Raw genomic sequence first — 20333 nt, 5'->3', positions numbered from 1 at the left:
GCTAGTTTTTATAATTGAGTTTAATTGCTTTAGTAGTTTGCAAATTGTAATATCAGTGTTGAGTACCTCGCCCAACATTGATAATAGGAATTATGTACTCGTCAAAGTTTATTTCTTTCATCGTGTAAGACCTCCTGACATTTTATTTTATTTTTGAATTATATATATAAAAACTAGCCCTAGGCACATTGCCTAGTGAATTTTTTAAAAAAAAGGACGCAAAAGGAAAAAAAGTGCAAATATTCATAAAAACCCTCACATAAAAGGGATAATACTCGGAACCAAAATGCTTCGAAGAAAAGGCATCCGAGACTACACATAGTAAAGAGCGAATTGAATAGCATGCGCAGAATGCTCGAGCAAATGCAAAAGTTAAAAGCTTGCATGGATATTGAAACGAAAGTAAGACTCAAATTACACTTGAACAAAAAAATATGTCTTTATTTACAAGAACATGCCAAAACGTTACAAGTACAAAATAAGAAAAGAAAGGAAAAGCTAAGGTGCAGCGCCTCCGGGACCAAGAGGAAGAGAAGTATTTGCATTGCCGGAAAGAGTAGTTGGTTCTGCCGATGGCTCAATGCTTTCCCTAGTTTGGCCTTCGACCTCATCGCCTTCCAATCCTTCTTCAGTTCCCGAAAACTCGAAGCCGGAATCAGAAGAAGCTGGAGCATCAGACTGCGCCGGGAGTCCATTATTTGCAGCCAACTCAAGCTCTCTCGGGCCTTAGCAATTTCGGCATCAACATCGATGATACCAGCTTTGGCCACTTCCAAGGTTTTTCTCCCCATGCTATACATGGAATAAGTTTTTTCAATAATGAGGGAAGTCGCTCGGCGCTTAAATTCTTCTTTGAGTTGAGTGACCTCGGCGAAAAGGTTTTCCCGAGTGGATCTAGGAGATTGGAGGCTGACGTCAATCTCACGAACAGTTGAACTAAAGAGCCTATTATACTCGATAGTTTTCCTGTAATTCTCTTCTATCTGGGCATGTTTCGCCTCCACGGCAGCAAGCTCTTCACTTTTGGATTTCAAGGTTGCTTCCAAGTTAATCACTCTTTCAGCGGAGGCAGCCTCGCGGTCGGTTGCAATAAGAACGGCGTTCTGAACTTCTGCCCATTTGGCCTTAGCCTCGTCAAATCTAACCCTCAATATGCCTAATTTCTTAGCTAAGGGTTACCATTTCTTGCTTACTTTGCTGCAAATAAGCCTCCAAAACAACGGCCTCAGCAGCTCTGGTTTCCAGTTCTGAGAGGCGAAGAACAGTCTGGTTCCGTTCCGCCAAAAGTTGATCCCGTTCAGAAGTAAGTTCTTCCTTCTCGCGAACAACGTTTGAAGGCCCTCAGAAGCAAGAAAGTTTGCCTATAAAATAAGAAGAGGTAAAAATACATTCGTTCAAAGTAGAAGAAATAACAGAGGAAGGAAGGAACGTACCGATGCGGCATTGTGCATGGCATTATTCAACAAACACTCTCCCGAGAGTGTCTGAATCTTTTCCCAGTCCTTCTCTGAAGCCAAAGGCTTTAGATAATTAGCAAGCTCCACCAGCCGGGACAACAAGTTACACCCGGTAGAGACCGAAAGAGTAACATTCCTCCTCCTTTGTGGATTTTCAGAAAGTGCAACATAATTTTGCCCTAAAATCCCATGAAGTGGGGACTTTGGAAGAGGAACACCTTCTTCATGGTCAGGTGCGGCCAATGGAGATGGTGTAGCAACCGCTGGTGGAAGAGTAGATGAAGATGAAAATGATGTAGCAGTTGCTAGTGTTGGTGAAGGTGGAGATGAAGCTGATGGAGTTAAAGAGTGAGAAGCAGCTGCATCCAATACAGTGTTGGTTGTTTGATGCTCGCCAACCAAAGACGGCAGGGACCCGATACTCAGCCTCGCAGCACCGGTTACAGCAATTGGGGGCCGTAAGCGGGAGTTGGCATATTCTACTAAATCATATTCTCCCCAAAGTTTTGAGACGTCGTCTTCAGTTGGTGCAACTATCTCAACAAGTTGAGCATCCTGTTGAGATGATAAGGATCGTCGCCTTATGTGTAAAGAAGCTCCCTCATCAATAGCTTATTCATCATCATCAATCATCACGGTGTATACGACCGGCCCAGAAGGAGAACCAGTCATCATCGCCATAGGAGACGATTCGGGGGCATCCGTCTTTGCCCTTTTATTCTTTTTCCAGGCTGCGGAGGAGCATCTTCTCTTTGTTTGTTTATCCTCCGGTCGGGGACTCCGTAATGAAATATTTGCACCTGAAATAAGCTCAGAGATACATGTTCGAGTAAGTGCTTCCTGAAGCAGCCTCACTGCATCAGCAGGATCAGCCAGAACATCCTCCTCGGGGACAGCAACAGAACCCGTAGGTAAACTCAATTCCATGAACAAAGTCAGAAGGGTTCAACCAAGTTCTTCATATACAAAAATAGAAGCAAGGTAAATTAGAGTTACCATGATTTTTTGCCTTCCACCCTTACTTAAGGGTTGGTTCTTTCCACGAACGAGTTTCGGGCGTTGTGACGTCCAAAATCTTCTGAACCCACCAGTTCAAACCTTTCACCACTGGTGGGAGCCATCGAGTTGCTGAAACATGCGAAGGGTGAAGAGATGATACGGCCATAGAAGAATATCTAGTAAGAGGAATATTATACAAAAAACTTACGAGTGTGATTCCAAGAAACCGGAAAGGATGAAGTAGTTGTCTGAATGATGTCGTTGGTGGCAACTGCAATGAACCGTTCCATCCACCCACGATTGTTATCATCATCCATGCTAGACAGCAAAGCATGGTGGCCACGCTTGCAAAAGTTTATCATTCCCCTGCGGAAGATTTTGGGGGAATAGATATTCATCGCATGAGCTAAGGTTAGCTCCTCTCCAGTTTCTTGGCACAAGCGTCGGAAGCAGGCAATCGTCCTCCACACTGAAGGATTTACCTGTGCCAAACTCACCTGGTAGCGAAGGAAAAACTCCGCAATCACGGAATCAAGCTCTCCGCTCAAAGAAAATGCACCCAAAGTAAAGGGATGCGTGAAAAAGTATGTAAAACCTTCCTTGGGAAGGGTCACTCGCTCCAATAGATCAGGAGCGATAATTTCCAACTCATTACAGCGGTAGTCCTTCTTCACAGCAGGAATACTGGAAGGACGAATGGAAGAAGGGTACTTACTAACAATTCATGTACGAGAGTTAGTATTAGGAAATTTCTCTTCAAAATCCTTCGAAATGCTAAGCCTTCTTTGGGATGATGGAATCCACTGTTGGAGGAACGGAATCCTCGGTTTTGTTCTTATTCTTTGTAAAACCACCACGTTTGGAGGAAGAAGCCATTGGAAAAGAAAAAGGTAAAGAGTTTATGTTTGAAGAAAATTAGAAAACAAGGATGCAAATCAGAAGCTCAAGCAATTGTGAAACGCTAAGGAAAAGAAAGTTGCGTATAAGTAAAATTTTAGCAGCTAAATTCATGGCCATGATTATCTCGATAATCGGCAAAAGTTGTGCTAAATCACGGGATGACGCGTGTTCGGGGCATTAAATGTGGAGAGACGTGCGTCTAATCAACTGTCAGAGACCTTCAAAGGGAATTATAGTAATTCCCGCCAAAAAGGTGTCTCTACCAACTTTCCGGTAACACAAGTTATGTCACTGGAAAGCAAGAAGACTATCTGTATAGGGTAAAATATGATATGACACGTGGCTGACTAAAAGGAGGGCACGTGGCTGACTAAAAGGAGGACACGTGGAATACGAGATGGAATGGCTGAGGACCGAACGTAGCCACTGCGCTTGTCACCGGAACGGATAACGTTCATAAAAGTGTATTAAATGCTTGCGTCCGATAGCATTTACTAAGGAATATTCTACAGCATTAAGAGCGACTGTCCGTTAAAGAGAATTTGGCATTTATGCCCAACGTTACATCTTCATCAATGACCCTCATAATTGGCATTAAAGGAGGGCACAATCCTAGGACCTCTCTTCCTAGGCATAGCTATAAATAGTGAGCTCAGTTACCATTGTAAAGGACACGAAATTTCTGGCAAGAACATATACTATATTTTACAAAGCTTTATACAATTTCACTCTCTTACTTTTTGATCTCATCATTGCTGTGTCCGGAAACTGTGCTCACGGAATCACTATCTTTGCTATTTCATCTATATTCTAAGGCTAAGTTTTGTGTATTTCTTCGTTTATTATATTATTTTAGGATCAAATTAATTCACTTGTCTAGAAACCACGTATAAATTCAATTGTACCATTTTACAGGTAAACAAAAATCCTAATATTTAGAAATTTAAAATCAATTAAAATTTTACTTTTAACTCAAAAAGGAAAGGATCACATCTATCTTAAGATAGTATGTATTATTTCAAATTATTTATACGAACACTAAATTAAAAGATAGACCACGCAAGGTTCGTTTACAATAGAAATAACTTTAATTAATATATAAATTAGAAACATAATATGTAAACGGTTTCTTCTATGTATACACATAAGAACACACTATTAACTGATAATAATCATGGATACTATTTTGGTTTGAATGAAGAACTTAAAGATGAAAATTTCCTTTCATAATATAAAGCATAAGATTTGAAAGGGAAAAAAAAGGAATTAACTTGGATAAAAATTTATTCACAACCTGTGTTTACACAAGTCTAAATGCGTATATCACACATGCCTTTACATTCACTATTATCATTAAATCATAGTTAAATAATACACACCCTCAATTCTCACCTTAATTTAAAGGTATTTTACTGCATATAAATAAAATATAAAACCATAAATTAAAATCGAGTATTTTTTTGAATTCTTTATTTTATTTTTGATTTTTATTAAGTTCAACTAAGATCATTTCTATAGAATAGTCGGTTAGCAAATTTTATAGGTATGGATTTGATGAATAAAAATTAGTCATAATAAATTAGTTGTATAGTTAAGTATTTTTACATTGATTGAGGATTCTTTGTTTTCTTTAAATATGTTGACAGATGATTGAGAACTGCCTTGTGGCAATTCTTTTTTTTATTGAATTAGCTATATAAATTAATATCCTTTATTTTCATAACTTACACTTTTATTTTATAAATCAAACATAATTTTTAATATAATATTTACTTAATTTTTAAAAAAACTTTTACTCATTTAAATAAAGTACACACGCATCGCGTGTACCTATAATTAGTGTATTTTTATTAATGTGTTAAAATCTTAAACTACATTTGAAAATAGATTGGAAATAATAATATCTTACATTCTTTCTCAAGCCAAACACGATTATATTAAAAATTATATATATATATATATATATATATATATATATATATATATATATATATATATATAATGAAAATAGTAAAGTAATTCAAACATTTTTGTTTTTTTCTTTTTACATTGTTTTTCTTCTTCTCATAATTTGGTCGACATTAAAGAGGAGAGGCAAACACGCTGTTGTAACTGCTATCTTTGTCTCTACGCGCCCAGCTGTATTTCTCTTTATCCAATTTAGCAGCGTCGCCTCGTCACAGCTGTTAAAAACCAAAAGGTCCCATAAACAGAGAAAAGGCCCTCTTCTAAAAACGTGTTACAGTATTATTTTCCCTTCTTTATCCGATGTGAGTGTTCGAATCAGTTTATGCGCATCTCAATTATTTTATTTAATATATATTATTTTCGATCACTACAGTTATCAATTACTCTATCCATTAAGACTTGAGCAAAGGACAGTTCGGTGAATAAAGTATCTCGCATTTACGGAGCCAGAAATATAAAATATAATTTTTAACCTATATAGACAATATAAGTTTTTATATATAGTATAATATTTCGATGAAGGGTTTTCCGTTGACCTCCCTAGCTTCAATGTATGTGGCTTGTCACTGCACGCAGGGCCGGGGAAGAATTACACCTCAAGGGTGTGATGTGGACAGTGTAACACTTAATGCAAGTATTAGTAGATATTTTCACGGCCCGAACCCCTGCTCTACAAGGCTTGAACATATGAGAAGAAATTATCTAATCTTTTTTTTTATCTCAGATAAGATTTGAACTGAATATTTCATGGTTTTTCACCCAACGTTTGGTATTGGCCACAACATTGTGTACTATTTTATCTTTATCAAAACCTATTCTTTCCTTTTAAACTACCATCATCCGTTATTTTCCTATTCATTTTCACATTTTCCCCATTTAATAGCTTCTCTATTTAATTCTTCCGCTTGCTAAAGACTAAATGGTTTAATAGATCAAGGTGAAGTTGTTGAGACCAATTAATTATACAAGAAAATCCTTTTAAAATAGTACTATACCCTCTTGGTAGGTATTATACGGATAAAAAATAAGCACTTACGCCAAGTATTTATATTACATTGTTTTAATTTATTGCAATTAAGTGATAAATAAATATTAAATTTAAATTAATCAATTATGGTCTAGTGATACATGTGTATGTGATGACACATATGCATATTATGCATTTATTTAGTTGGTGTAGCTTCCGAGTGCAAAAAAGAAAATCAGTTAAGAAGTTGTAATCTTTGTAAGATAAATTAAGTGATCCTTATTGATTAAAAAGGGAGAAAGGGTTTAAATTTATCTTTTTATTATATTAAATATCTTAATTATATCTTTTGTTACACTTTAATTTGGGGTCATTCATATCCTAGCCGAATAGCAAATTGTGTATCTAAATACTTCAGAAAAAATGTTCAAATTTAATTACCCCTTTATTTTGTACCACAATTTAAATTCATTATATATTATACTTAAAATTAGAGTTCTATTAAAGTTAAGAGAAAGCATGAGACAATTTATTAACATGAAAGATATACAATGGACCTAAAATATATCGGATGTTAATCGGTAGGTAAATCTCCTCACATGATATGATATAAAACTCTATTGCTATAAGCCTGTTATCAAGTTACAAATATGTACTTTTCTAACAATAGATAGTAAGACAAAGATCTTAAGCTAAATCGTAATTGCTTTGCAATTAAATTCAATCAAAAATATGACAAGAGATCAATCAAATTTTGTTTTGTGCGCTACATTATTTACTCATTTATTTTTTTATTTTTTATCATTACAAAACTCCACGAAATCATGAGTAAGATTACTTTCCTCAAATAACAACTTATTCAAGCATTATGAATGTGCGCCATCATTATCATTTTTCTTAAACAAATTATTTTTGTGTGTTTTTCATTTTCCTTCTCTTGTCAAATGTTGAAAATGATATTGGTTTTATCCATATAAACAAACAAAAACGTGAAAAAAGAAAATTCTTTTCCTTAGCATAGAATGTCAAATGGATAAGAGACCAGTCAAATATCTTATACATCTCAATGAATATTTTTTGAAAATAAGAAGAAAAGGTACACAAGTCAAGGAAAAATGAACCTATACGTACATTAGATCACCTTTTTTATAAGTATTTCAAGTCATAAATATGTAATTAAATTTAACTGTATATAATAAGCCAAATGTTGTAATTACGTAAATCCTTTTGGTAATTAGATTTAAGAAGGAAACAAATTCGATGAGATCAACTAAATTTGTCTCGATTTCAACAATTCGTGGGGTGGTTTTAAAAACTTTTGAAATTCAAAATTTATTTTTTAAACTATTGAAGAAAACACAACCAAACAAATTTTTTAGCTACATATATATATTGCTAATCTATTTTGTTTTTGGTCACTATATAACTATACAAAATGATATCTATAAGTAAGATCACATAATATATTTTTTTCCCTAATCTCTAACAAATTACTCAAATATATTATGATTGCGCGCCAATATTATCTTTATTCATAATTTGAAATTCAAAATTTATTTTTTAAACTTTAAAAAAAATAAAGATAACGTTAGCGCGCAATCATAATATTATATTTTAAAAAATATACGATACAACAAAGCAACCAATTGTTATTGGTAGCTACATAATTGTCTAAGTTAAGTTGTTTTAGTCATTACATGACTTTATTTCCCTAATCTCTATCAACTTACTCAAACATATTATGATTACGCGACAATATTATCTTTATTCATAATTTGAAATTCAAAATTTGTTTTTTAAACTTTTAAAAAAATAAAGCTAATGTTGGCGCACAATCATAATATTATATGTTGGAAAAGATACAGTCAAAACAGACAGATCGGATACAACAAAGCAACCAATTGTTATTTGGTAGCTACATAATTGTCTAAGTTAAGTTTTGTTAGTCATTACATAACTTTATTTCCCTTATCTCTAACAACTTACTCAAACATATTATGATTGCGAGCCAACATTATCTTTATTCATAATTTGAAATTTGAAATTTGTATTTTAAATTTTTTTAAAAATTAAAGATAATGTTGGCACGCAATCATAATATTATATTTTGAAAAAAATACAGTCAAAACAGACAGATCAGATACAACAAAGAAACATAATTGTCTAAGTTAAGTTTTTTAGTCATTACATATCTTTATAAAACTAGATCTGTAATAAGATTGCAATATATTTACTTTCCACAAACAACCTCTAACAACTTACTCAAACATTATGATCGTGTATCACCATTATAATTTTTTAAAAACAAATTATTTCCCGTCTTTATCCTCCTTATCTTGTCAAATAATGAAAATGATGTTCGTTTTATCCATACTAAAATTAAATCAAAAAGTGGAAAAGACCACAAATTAGATGTAATTTTCCAAGAAGTATATTATAGGGCATCCGTCCTAATTTATGTTATTTTTTGAAATTCAAACGTATTAATTTTGATTATGCATTTGAATATAGAATATTTTAAAATAAAATTTTTTATTTTTTGAGATTCAAACTTATTAATTTTGATTATGCATTGAATATAGAATATTTTAAAATAAAATTTCAATATTTAAAAATTACGCAAAAAGTAATATAAATCTTAATAACTAATAATTCACATTAAAATAGCATATAAAAAATTACGATTAAAGAATAATTTATTTGACTCTCAAAATCGTAATACTTTCATATTAATTAATGAGTAGTATTTAAACTCATTAAAATCTACAAGCACCACTAGCGAAATTTCGTGTCAAAAAAGACCACGTTATCTAACATGTGACCTAATAATTGTAATAAATTAGCCCCTCCCACTAATAAATATTTACATAAATATTGACCCTTAAAATATTATACACACAACATTAGATATAGAGAGAGAATACAAAGATTTTATAGAAAGAGAAACGTTACAACTAACACAATAGAAGAGGAAAAGATCTCATTGAAGATATATATGAGGAAGAATATATATAATCTAGTCAAATCTTGACCATCCAAAAATATACTAGTCAAATCTTAGCCTTCCATAAATACACCCCTTACCCCACTACCCCCTCCACCCCCACCCCCACCCCCACCCCAAACAAAATCTCAAACCTTCTAAAACCCATTTACGTAGTACCCATATTGGTGTAAAGTCGGTCTTGTTCCCTTTCGTTCTTATCCTCATCACCACCACCTTCCTTGTGTAGAAAACACACACACACACACTTAATATATATAAGACTTTTAAGTTTTAATTAGCTTTCCATATTTGTATCTTCATGAAACTCTTATATACTTCTTGTTTTTTCATTAACTACACACTTTTCATTTGTAACACCCACCGGTAAAACCAAAAAAAAAACACACACACACTAAATAATCATATTTCATAACACCCTTTTCACCCTTTTTCTTTCTCCATTTGAAATTCAAGAATTCTTGGAGTTTGCTATTTTTCTTGGTTTTTATGGTATAAAGTTCTTAACTTTATCTTAAACTCTTAATCTTTCATACCCAAGATTTTTTTTTCCTTTTGTTTTGGTTCTTTTTTTGTAATTATGTTGTCAAGATCTTGTTTCAATTTGCTTAATCTTGATGATTATTCTGTTATTGACAGAGCTAGAATTCCAAAAGTGATGAATGTTCCAGGAATTATATCAGATTTTGAAGAAGAGAATAAAGAAGTGAAAAAAAATGAGAGGAGAATTATTGTAGCAAATCAGTTGCCAATAAAAGCTTATAAAGAGGGGGGGAAATGGTGTTTTGAATGGGATAAATTTGCTTTAGATACATTAATTTTGCAGCTAAAAGATGGTTTATCACAAGATTTGGAGATTATTTATGTTGGATGTTTGAAAGCTGATGTTGAAGTTGTTGATCAAGAAGAAGTGGCAGAGTTTTTGTGGGATAAATTTAGGTGTGTACCAACTTTTTTATCATTGGAATTAATTAACAAGTTTTATCATGGTTTTTGTAAGCATTATTTATGGCCTTTGTTTCATTATATGTTGCCTATAACATCAAGTCAAGGTGTTAGATTTGATAGGAATTGTTGGTTGGCTTATGTATCAGTAAACAAGATTTTTGCTGATAAAGTTTATGAGGTAATTAATCCAGATGAAGATTATGTTTGGATTCAAGATTATCATCTCATGATTTTACCAACTATGTTAAGGAAAAAATATAATAGAATAAAGGTTGGATTTTTCCTACATAGTCCATTCCCATCATCTGAAATATACAGAACTTTGCCTGTTAGGGATGAGATATTAAGAGCTTTGTTGAATTGTGATCTTATTGGATTTCAGACTTTTGATTATGCTAGGCATTTCTTGTCATGTTGTAGTAGGATGTTGGGTTTGGATTATCAATCCAAAAGGGGTTATATTGGTATTGACTATTTTGGTAGAACTGTGACTATTAAAATACTTCCGGTTGGTATTCATATGGGACAGATCCAAAATGTTATGTCGTTGCCGGATACTGGAAAGAAGGCGAAGGAATTGAAAGAGAAGTATGAGGGGAAAATTTTGATGTTAGGCATTGATGATATGGATATGTTTAAGGGAATTGGTTTGAAGTTTTTAGCAATGGGACATCTTTTGGATCAAACCCCTCGGTTGAGGGGGAAAGTGGTATTGGTTCAGATTACAAACCCCCCGAGAAGTAGAGGGAGTGATACTCAAGAGGTTGAAGAAGAGGTTAAGAGAATTGCTAGTGAAATTAATAAGAAATATGGGAAACCGGGGTATGAGCCGATTGTTTGTGTTAATGGTCCGGTTTCGACGCAGGACAAGATTGCACACTATGCGATTTCTGAGTGTGTTGTTGTTAATGCTGTTAGAGATGGGATGAATTTGGTGCCTTATGAGTATACAGTTTCTAGGCAGAGCAGCAATAATTTGGATAAGGCGTTGGGGATAGGTAGTTCTGCAGCGTCGCGAAAGAGTGTGATTATTGTTTCTGAATTCATCGGTTGCTCCCCGTCTCTTAGTGGGGCGATCAGGGTTAATCCGTGGGACATTGAAAGTGTATCGAATGCTATGTTTTCAGCAGCCACAATGAATGATTCGGAGAAAGAACTGCGCCACGAGAAGCATTACAAGTATGTCTCTTCTCATGATGTTGCGTATTGGGCGAGGAGTTTCGATCAGGACCTCAAGAGAGCTTGTTCCGAGCATTATCACAAGAGATGTTGGGGTATCGGCCTTGGTCTTGGCTTCAGGGTTGTCGCCCTCGGGCCTAACTTCAGGAAGCTATCGGTAGAGCACATTGTCTCTGCTTATAACAGGACAAACAACAGGCTTATCCTGCTCGATTATGACGGTACTATGCTGTCGGAGGAGAGTGTGGACAAAACCCCGAGTGAAGATGACATCTCAATTCTGAATGGTTTATGCAGTGATCCAAAGAACGTAGTTTTTATCGTGAGTGGCAGAGGAAAGGATACACTTAGCAAGTGGTTCTCTCCGTGTCCGAGACTCGGCCTATCAGCAGAACATGGATATTTCACTAGGTAACAATTGCACTGACACTTCAATCTGTAATCCAAGATTAGAGTTTTTATCTTTATCTGCTAATATTCATGTTTCAATTGCGTTGTATTTCATTAAGGTGGAGTAAGGATTCCGAGTGGGAATCTCGTCCAGTAGCTGCAGACCTTGACTGGAAAAAAATAGTGTTGCCTATTATGGAGCGCTACACAGAGGCAACAGATGGTTCGTCGATAGAGCAGAAGGAAAGCGCCCTCGTGTGGCATCATCAACATGCTGGCCCCGACTTTGGCGCTTGGCAAGCGAAAGAGCTCCTCGATCACCTCGAGAGCGTGCTTGCTAACGAGCCAGTGGTTGTTAAAAGAGGCCAACACATTGTTGAGGTGAAACCACAGGTATGTAAAAAAAAACGGATGCCTAAATCTAATGGTATTTCAAACTATATTATTTCAGATGTTGCTGATCATGTATGTATATTATGTATTGCAGGATGTAAGCAAAGGTCTAGTTTTTGAGAATCTCTTGGCATCAATGCAAAGTAGAGGGAAGTCACCCGATTTCGTGCTGTGCGTAGGCGATGACAGATCGGACGAGGACATGTTCGAGAGCATTGCAAGTTCTTTAGCCAATAATTCTCTGCCTGATAAAGCAGAAGTCTTTGCCTGCACCGTCGGGCAGAAGCCGAGTATGGCGAAGTACTATCTTGATGATCCAACTGAAGTTATAAAAATGCTTCAAGGCCTTTCCGCAGCTACCGCCGCAGTGCAGCTACCGCCTAAATCGCCGGTACATCAATCCTCTACTGAAGTCATTACTCCATAGTTAGTCATACAGCTTTTGTATAGAAACTTTCATAGAATTCAGAGGTTATCCAAAAAAAGGTCAGTTGAAGGAAACATAGTTAGTTTTCAGCAAAATTTGCATTTCATGACACCTTTTAGGGATTTGCAAATTTAGCCATTTTCTTGGTTCATAGTTTGCTCTATGACTTGCTTGGGAGTTATACTCAGTGTAGTTGAAGGTCCTTAAAAAGGTGAAAGTAGTACATTTTTTGGTAAATTTTATACAATGGGTCATTTGGATCTTTGGCATAATTTTCCATCATCTTTAATTCAAACAAATCATATTTATAGATGGCTTGATCTTCTATTGGAGTCGCTGACACACTGTTAACCAAAGTTGACTCCGGAAGCAGTTAAGTAGTTATGTTGGCTCTGAAAGCGATCAAGTCTTTTTTATAACCATCTTTACAATCATCGAATATTTTTTTTTTGTTGATGAGATCGATATAGACTAACAATCTTGATTTTTTTTTTGATGAGATCGATATCGATTGTAACAATCTTGATGTTAGTAAAGATTTTTCTGATCACCTTACTTGTTTGAGCTTTCGCTCGAATCAGAACCTAACATTTTGCATGTAGTGAACTTGGACTTGTAACCAAGAAAAGTGACATCTATCTACTTACAAAGTTTATAGAATTACAAGAAGTCCTCAATTAGATAAATCCCAAATCTTATCCATTTTGTTGAAAACAATTCAAAATGGGGCATACTAAAAGCATATCAAAATACAGAATACAGGACTATTTCAACAATGTTCCAAGATTTTGCTTCTTTCTTATGAACCACTTTTGGATTTTATGTCTCAAGTTTCAACACTGACATTTTATATCATATAAAAAGGCAGTCCGATGCATAAAATATTTTGCATTCACGTAAGGTTCGAGAAGAATCGTATTATAAGAGGTGTTATATAGACAGCCTACCTAATAGTTATCCATTATCTTGAAAACTCTTCAAAATGGGCCATACTAAGAGCATATCCAAATAGAGAATACAGGACTATTTCAACAATGTTCCAAGATTTTGCTTCTTCTTATGAACCACTTTTGGATGTTATGTCTCAAGTTTCAACACTGGCATTTTATACCATATAAAAAGTCAGTCCGTTGCATAAGGTATTTTGCATTCGCACAAAGTTTGGGGAAAGGTCGTATTATAAGGGGTGTGATATGGATAGTTTATCTAATGCAAGCATAAGTGGTTGCCTCCATCAGAGGTGGATCCAGGATTCGGTGGTTGTGGGGCACTATAAAATATAAATTTATCACTGCTCATAAAGATTGGTACAAGAGTCTATGTTAATATCTGATTATTTTTTAAAAATATTTGTAAGGTATGGAGGTTTTGCCGAAGTTTTCGGGTGCGGTGACCCCTTAACTCATCATGTGCGTCCGTCTCTGGCTTCTATGGCTCGAACCCGTAAACATATAAATATGTTAAATACTTCTCATTTTGTGAATTTTCTAGTAAGATAGAGGGTTTTTTCTAATATGGACAAAACAGAAGCTGTTGGTAAAGATAAGAATTAAAAATAGATTGTTCATATGGCGTGCTTAGTTGCTGGTAATTTCTTATCCTTTTGTTATATTTTATATATAACATGACAAAAGTCTTGGTATAATGAAAAAGGTTCATAATCTATATAGATTTTGTTTGGTTTGGAAGATAAGTTCCTAAGCTTTTAGACTATCTTTTGGTGCATGTTTGTCTGTCTATGAAAAGGTATGTTTAAACCATTGGTAGGAACACACAAAAACAAAAAAGAAGAAGGGAAAATTACATTTTGAAATCAAGAAATAGAGACTGTTTGGGTAAACAATGAATATTAGGCGTTGTGCGTATCGACCCGTGTAGTACTGTAGCTAACGTATTAAGTATCTTGCATGGGGAGTACGTTCGCAAAAATGAAACTCAAATGAATTAACGGGGGCAAATCTCTAACTTGAGTAAGTGCCAGCCAGGCAAAGGGGTTAGCCTGAAGTGGTAGGTTAGCCAAAGAGAGAACATGTAATGTCCAGAATTTGAGCAGGGAGGCCATGACTTCTCGATAGAAAATTCCAAAAAAAAATTGTTTATCAACACACCTTTTTACACATCAACTGTTATTATCAATTTTAGCAGTATCCATGCAAACATGTTACCTATTATTTATTTTATAAAATCAATTTCTAACACTTAACATTTTTTGTTGTAATTTATTCATAACGTGCCATGAAAACCTTGTTTATATTTGTTTGATTTGGAAGATAAGTATCCAATTTTTTTAGACTATCTTTTGGAGCTTGTTTGTCACCGTTCAAAAAATTATATTTTTTAGAAGGAAACTTCTTATAAAAAAAAAACGTGTAATGTACTGTGATCAAGTTTAAAAAAATATAAAAGTACAGAGTAGAACACTTTTGATATGACAATTTGCCATATAGGACGAAACTCAACAAGATGAGGAACTATTCAAAATAAGTTGATAGTACTAAGGATTAGAGCTTTTGTTTCTTATCAGTTAAAAAGATAGTTTAAACAATTGTGGTAGCAATACATTAACAAGAAAAAGAAAAAACTAGTGATTGAGATTCAGAATTAAGTTATTCAAAATTGACGGAGAAATTCAAAAATAGTCAGATTTACAAGTGGTCATTTAAAAATAGTCACAGTTTCAAAAGTAATTGAAATTTAGTCACTTTTCATGTAAAGATAAATCTGAACGAAAACACTGTTCAAAATCCGGAAAATATTCCAACATAATATACTGGAGTTCCAGCATAAGTATACTGGAACTCCAGCATATTATATTGGACTTCCAGCATAATATACTGGAGTTCCAATATAATATACCGATCCAGCATAATATGCTGGAAGTTCATACACAGGTGCTCCAATCTCCAGTATATTATGCTGGACCTTTTCGCGTGTTGGAGTTCCAGCATAATATGCTGGAAGTTCATACACAGGTGCACCGATCTCCAGTATATTATACTGAAACTTTCTGTGTTGCAGTAAAATAGTGGGTATTTTTCAATAACTTTGCAAATACTGACTATTTTTGAATGACCAATCCGAAAACTGACTAGCCCGTGCTATTTTTACAAAATTGATAGGACACTCTGTGACAGAACCATCAATAATTGTGAAACAATATAAATTTCTTACCTTCGCGAGAGAGTAAGGTGTGAGCAAAGGCAAAGCTAGTTTTAAATTCTAGTTTTTTAAAATTATTGGATTTTAAATTAAAAATATTTGTTAATACAAATACACAGTTTCGACCAAAGTTACTGGATTGGCCGAACCCGAAAACGCAAAAATGAAATTATCGCGAACAACAAAAATTTACGACCGGTCTTTTCACCAACTATCAAACGCAAACAGACAATAGAATTTCGATAAAATTGAAACGATATAAAGAAGATTAGCAGTCTGTTCAAGGATAACACGTACAAATCTAGCAACATGGAAAATGGGCCTGTTGAGAAATCCATTTGCCATCACGGCCATAGTGCTAAATTTTAATGGGCTGTAGTGTCCAAAAAGAAGTCCCATGATCGCATAGAAGATATAGAGATCAACTAACACTTCTCAAAAATTGAAAATCTTGATCATGTAATGTTTCTTTGTCTCTGTGTTTTATTTTTGGTCACACGACGTTAGTATCCATATTGGGATCCCAATTAATTTAGATTCTCACTGTTACATAAGACCAATTAAGAGTACAAGTGCTCTCACTCCCGATAATCGAACTCGAGATCTATGATCAAGAATGAGGGGAACACTTAACCGAAGGTCTTCTCCGTGTCCCATGACCGAATAACTGTACTCAAGAATGTTTTTATTGATGAGTAGTGCATAAGACTATTTTATTAGGTGGAAGCATAAATCGTAAACGGTGACTGCGAGTTAATTCAAATATGCGACTTATAAATCGCATTTACTGAATGTGACGTATACTTATAAATCGCATTTGTTGAATGCAATTATAATCGCTATTAGCTACTGCGACCTATAATCTCAATCCGACTTGTATATCATTTTTCTTAGATTGCAACTAGTTCCGCTTCTATATTTAATGGCCTTTGAACTCTTGAGTTATAATATATGGAAGTATGAGTTATAGCTACAGTTGCTTGTTCAAGTGGCAAAATTTTTTTATTTGAGCCGGTGTCCTACATGATTTTTTTTCTATTACACATTGCACAAATTATTAATTTAGTTGCACAATTGAAATTAATTAATATGCAACCCTGGAAATGAACAACTTCTTATAGTTCAACTCATTCAAGGATGGCTTCTTCATACTACACAACCTACTATAATTATTCATTGCTGTCCAAAACCATGATCCAATAGAACATATAGAGATCAACTAACACTTCTTATTAGTGGATGATATTTCTCAAAAATTGAAATTCTTGATCATGTTTTTTTGTTTATGTTTTTTTGGGGGGGTTTTCACATGATATCGTATCCGTATTGGAATCCCAATTAATTTAGATTCGCGCAGCGTAAAATTCATTAAAGATATAACGCTCTCATTCCTGATAATCGAATTCAATACCATTCATTTCACCGGAATACTTGATGGTGGCAATGTTGTTACTTAAAGGAAGGTCTTCTCTGAGTCCAATACACTGAATTGACAAGATTTGTGTATGCAACAAATGGTTCAAAGGTTTTAAAAAAGAAGAAACTATATTGCTAATTCCAATAAAAATTACTTTTGGAAGTCGAGAATTATTCTCCATTACTTAAACATCTAGCTATTCTTAAAAAAAAGAGAAAATTTCAAGGATCAAGGGCTTATATTAGTTTTCCATGATTTCTTTCATTGTTTTTGTTTTATTTTGTACTTTTGATACTAAGAATGTAAACTTTACTAGGCACAAGATTGACAACCTTAATACTACTACAATTGCATCATCAAATTTTAAATTTCTTGCAATACCATTTTCCTTCTTTTCCTTTCTTTTCTAAGTTTCTAAGGATATTCTGTATCCTATCTTAATTTGTTCTAGTACATTGGGGCATGTGTATGATAGGCCCCATAAGCGTCAAAGATAGGTGATGTTGTCACGATAAATGTGACGATAGTATACTGGATGATTGAAGGACCTATTAACTTATATTAACTTTCCGTAGCTAGTAGGGAAACTTTAATATAATTGTATATCCAAGACTCTTACATAATTGAGTATAGAAAGAGAAATCGTCTTACGTGTTGATTGGAGTGCGTGATAGAAATAGATGATTCGATAAGCTTACTTCTTTCAGAAAAATTAAAATCTTTTAGTCTTCCAGTTTATGCACTCTTTAAGAAAGACATCTAATAGTCTTTAATCACAATTCCCGTTACATCTAACAATCATAATTTGTTAAATATTTTAGTAAACTTAAAAGATCAATATTGCCCAAAATTAAAGTATATATTAAAGGACTATTTTAAACATAATTCCAAACATAAGGGGCCGTTTTTTGTTATTTTATCTTCCCATTTCTCGCACAAAATATTGTAGTTCTACATGTAGTAATAGATGACATAGTGCCTTAAACTTTCAACCAAAAACGTTAGCTCTAATATTTCCTATTAGCACCTTTTCACTCTTAACTACCCATTTGATGGAACCTTTCTTTGCAAAACATGTCTAAGGCTAAAACTCTAACGTAAAGTTAGTGGTAAAATGAGACTAGAAAGTAAAGAATGAAAGGATGGTTAACAAGCTTCCAAACCAACTGACCTAACCCATGGATACAAGAAGTGAAAATAGCTAAGCTAAGAGCTAAACTTAATTAATAGTAGAGCTTGCGAAATATTTAGTAAGTATTCGTACTAGGGGTGGGCATTCAGTATTTAAGAATTACGGTTCGGTACTTAGTATTCGGTTTATCAATTATATATATCAAATACCGTACCAAAGTATTTCGGTACGGTTCGTATTTCTTGTTTGGTTCGATACGGTATCGGTATGATTTCAGTATATCAGTTTGCATTACAAATTTTCATATGAATATAAAAATTAGGAAAGGCAGCAGCGACTAGATATTAAAAAGTGAACCATAGATACTCATGGCATAAAACTTTCAATTTTACTTTGTGATCTCACATTGAATCTTGAAAAGTTTTTAAGATCATGCATGTTCCAATAGTTTTTTTTCTTTTTCCAACATGATATGATAGTCAACTCAGGAAACCCGGTAGAGTAGAGACATAGCAGTTATGTCACGACCCAATTTTACCTATAGGTCGTGATGGCGCCCAACACTACGGCTAGGCAAGCTAACTTAATAAATTAAGCATACATTGACAAAATTTAAAATCAAGAAAAAAATAAAAATACCAAATTCTACCAATGTGTGTGCCAAGACCTGGTGTCACAAGTGTATGAGCATCTACTAGATTATACAAAGCCTCAAATACTGTCTGAAATAAAAATAAACAGAATGAAAAATACAAGGAGAGACACTAGTAGCTGTAGAACGGCTCAGAAAGGCAGCTCACCATTATGCCCCGGGATAACGTGAGTGTAAGACGACAGGTCCCCCACTAGTACTTGCCTCAGGTCCTGTACAAAAAGTGCACCAAGTGTAGTATGAGTATGTAAACAACGTGTACCCAGTAAGTATCAAGCCTAATCTCGAAGTGGTAGAGACGAGATGACCAACTTTGACATTCACTATGGGTCATTAATAATAACTAAAATACAATTAGAATATCTAAATCAGCATGATTCACAGAATTTACAATAATTTATTAAACCAACGGAAATAATCATATTCCTTCAAATGCAACAATTCTCAATATATCAATTAAATTTCTTAAATTCAAATAATTTTTAATTTAGCAATTAATCTCATTTACAGGAATAACAATTTATTCCTTAACAAGCAGGAATAATAAATTCATTAAATTTCAAGGATTCTCCAATTTATCAATTAGCTTCGCAAGCTTGAAATAACTATTAAAGTATCGTGTAATTATTATTATTAAGCACGATTTCTGCCGAGGACGTACGGCCCGATCCAGAGTGTCGTGTACACTGCCGAGGTACGTGCGGCGCGATCCATAGATGCATCTATCCTGCCGAGGCGTTCGGCCCGCTCCACAAGAAAGGAGGACATTTTCTTATGTACCTCCGAAAAGAGAGTATATTTATTATAAGATAAATTTGGGAGGAAGAACAATTTCTTTTAACAATTAATTAATTTAAACAGAAAATCAAGCATATGAGATTTTCATCCTTTAATATCATTATCTAACAATTCACATTATATTCATATATATCAATTAATATTAATTAAACAAAGAATATAATTTACACAAGTAATTCATGCTTTGAGTCCTAAACTACCCGGACTTTAGCATTAATAGTAGCTACGCACGGACTCTCGTCACCCCGTGCGTACGTAGCCCCCGCAATTAGCAATAATTATTCAATTTAATCCCTATGGGGTAATTTTCCCCTCACAAGATTAGACAAAAGACTTACTTCGTATCGAAGTCCACTTTCTGATTATCACGTCGCGTTGAATTCTTGATTCTACGCCGAAAGATCCGAAACTATCCAAATATTATACACAATAATTAATATATCCTAAATTATACGAAATTTATCTATTAAATAAATTACCTTATCCGAAATGGTAAAATTTTTAAAATTCACCCTGGGCCCACGTGCTCGGATTCTTGAAATA

The 20333-nt window shown here is 34.2% G+C and overlaps 1 protein-coding gene across 2 annotated transcripts; it reads left to right on the top strand.

The window, feature by feature from the left end:
- The first annotated feature begins 9470 nt into the window (after window positions 1-9470).
- On the top strand, window positions 9471-12904 carry LOC104116049 (probable alpha,alpha-trehalose-phosphate synthase [UDP-forming] 11). 2 transcript variants are annotated; one of them, XM_009626821.4, is made up of 4 exons: window positions 9472-9787; window positions 9935-11833; window positions 11932-12205; window positions 12300-12904. In XM_009626821.4, exons 2-4 carry the CDS (start codon window positions 9954-9956, stop codon window positions 12630-12632), a joined length of 2487 nt encoding a protein of 828 aa, XP_009625116.1. In that variant the 5' UTR covers window positions 9472-9787; window positions 9935-9953; the 3' UTR covers window positions 12633-12904. The 2 variants fall into 2 exon arrangements, with proteins under 2 accessions (XP_009625114.1, XP_009625116.1); XM_009626819.4 differs by having other exon boundaries at window positions 9471-11833.
- The last annotated feature ends 7429 nt before the right edge of the window (window positions 12905-20333 follow it).

The sequence above is a fragment of the Nicotiana tomentosiformis genome, chromosome 11 (assembly GCF_000390325.3).
Source record: "Nicotiana tomentosiformis chromosome 11, ASM39032v3, whole genome shotgun sequence".
In the NCBI taxonomy this organism is placed as follows: domain Eukaryota; kingdom Viridiplantae; phylum Streptophyta; class Magnoliopsida; order Solanales; family Solanaceae; genus Nicotiana; species Nicotiana tomentosiformis.
This window is presented reverse-complemented; position numbering and strand designations above follow the sequence as displayed.

Coding starts and splice junctions, on each gene's coding strand:
- LOC104116049 (XM_009626819.4), top strand. CDS start 9,876: ATGTTGTCAAGATCTTGTTTCAATTTGCTTAATCTTGATGATTATTCT. Junction 11,834..11,931: donor GAACATGGATATTTCACTAG/GTAACAATTGCA, acceptor TATTTCATTAAG/GTGGAGTAAGGATTCCGAGT. Junction 12,206..12,299: donor TTGTTGAGGTGAAACCACAG/GTATGTAAAAAA, acceptor TATGTATTGCAG/GATGTAAGCAAAGGTCTAGT.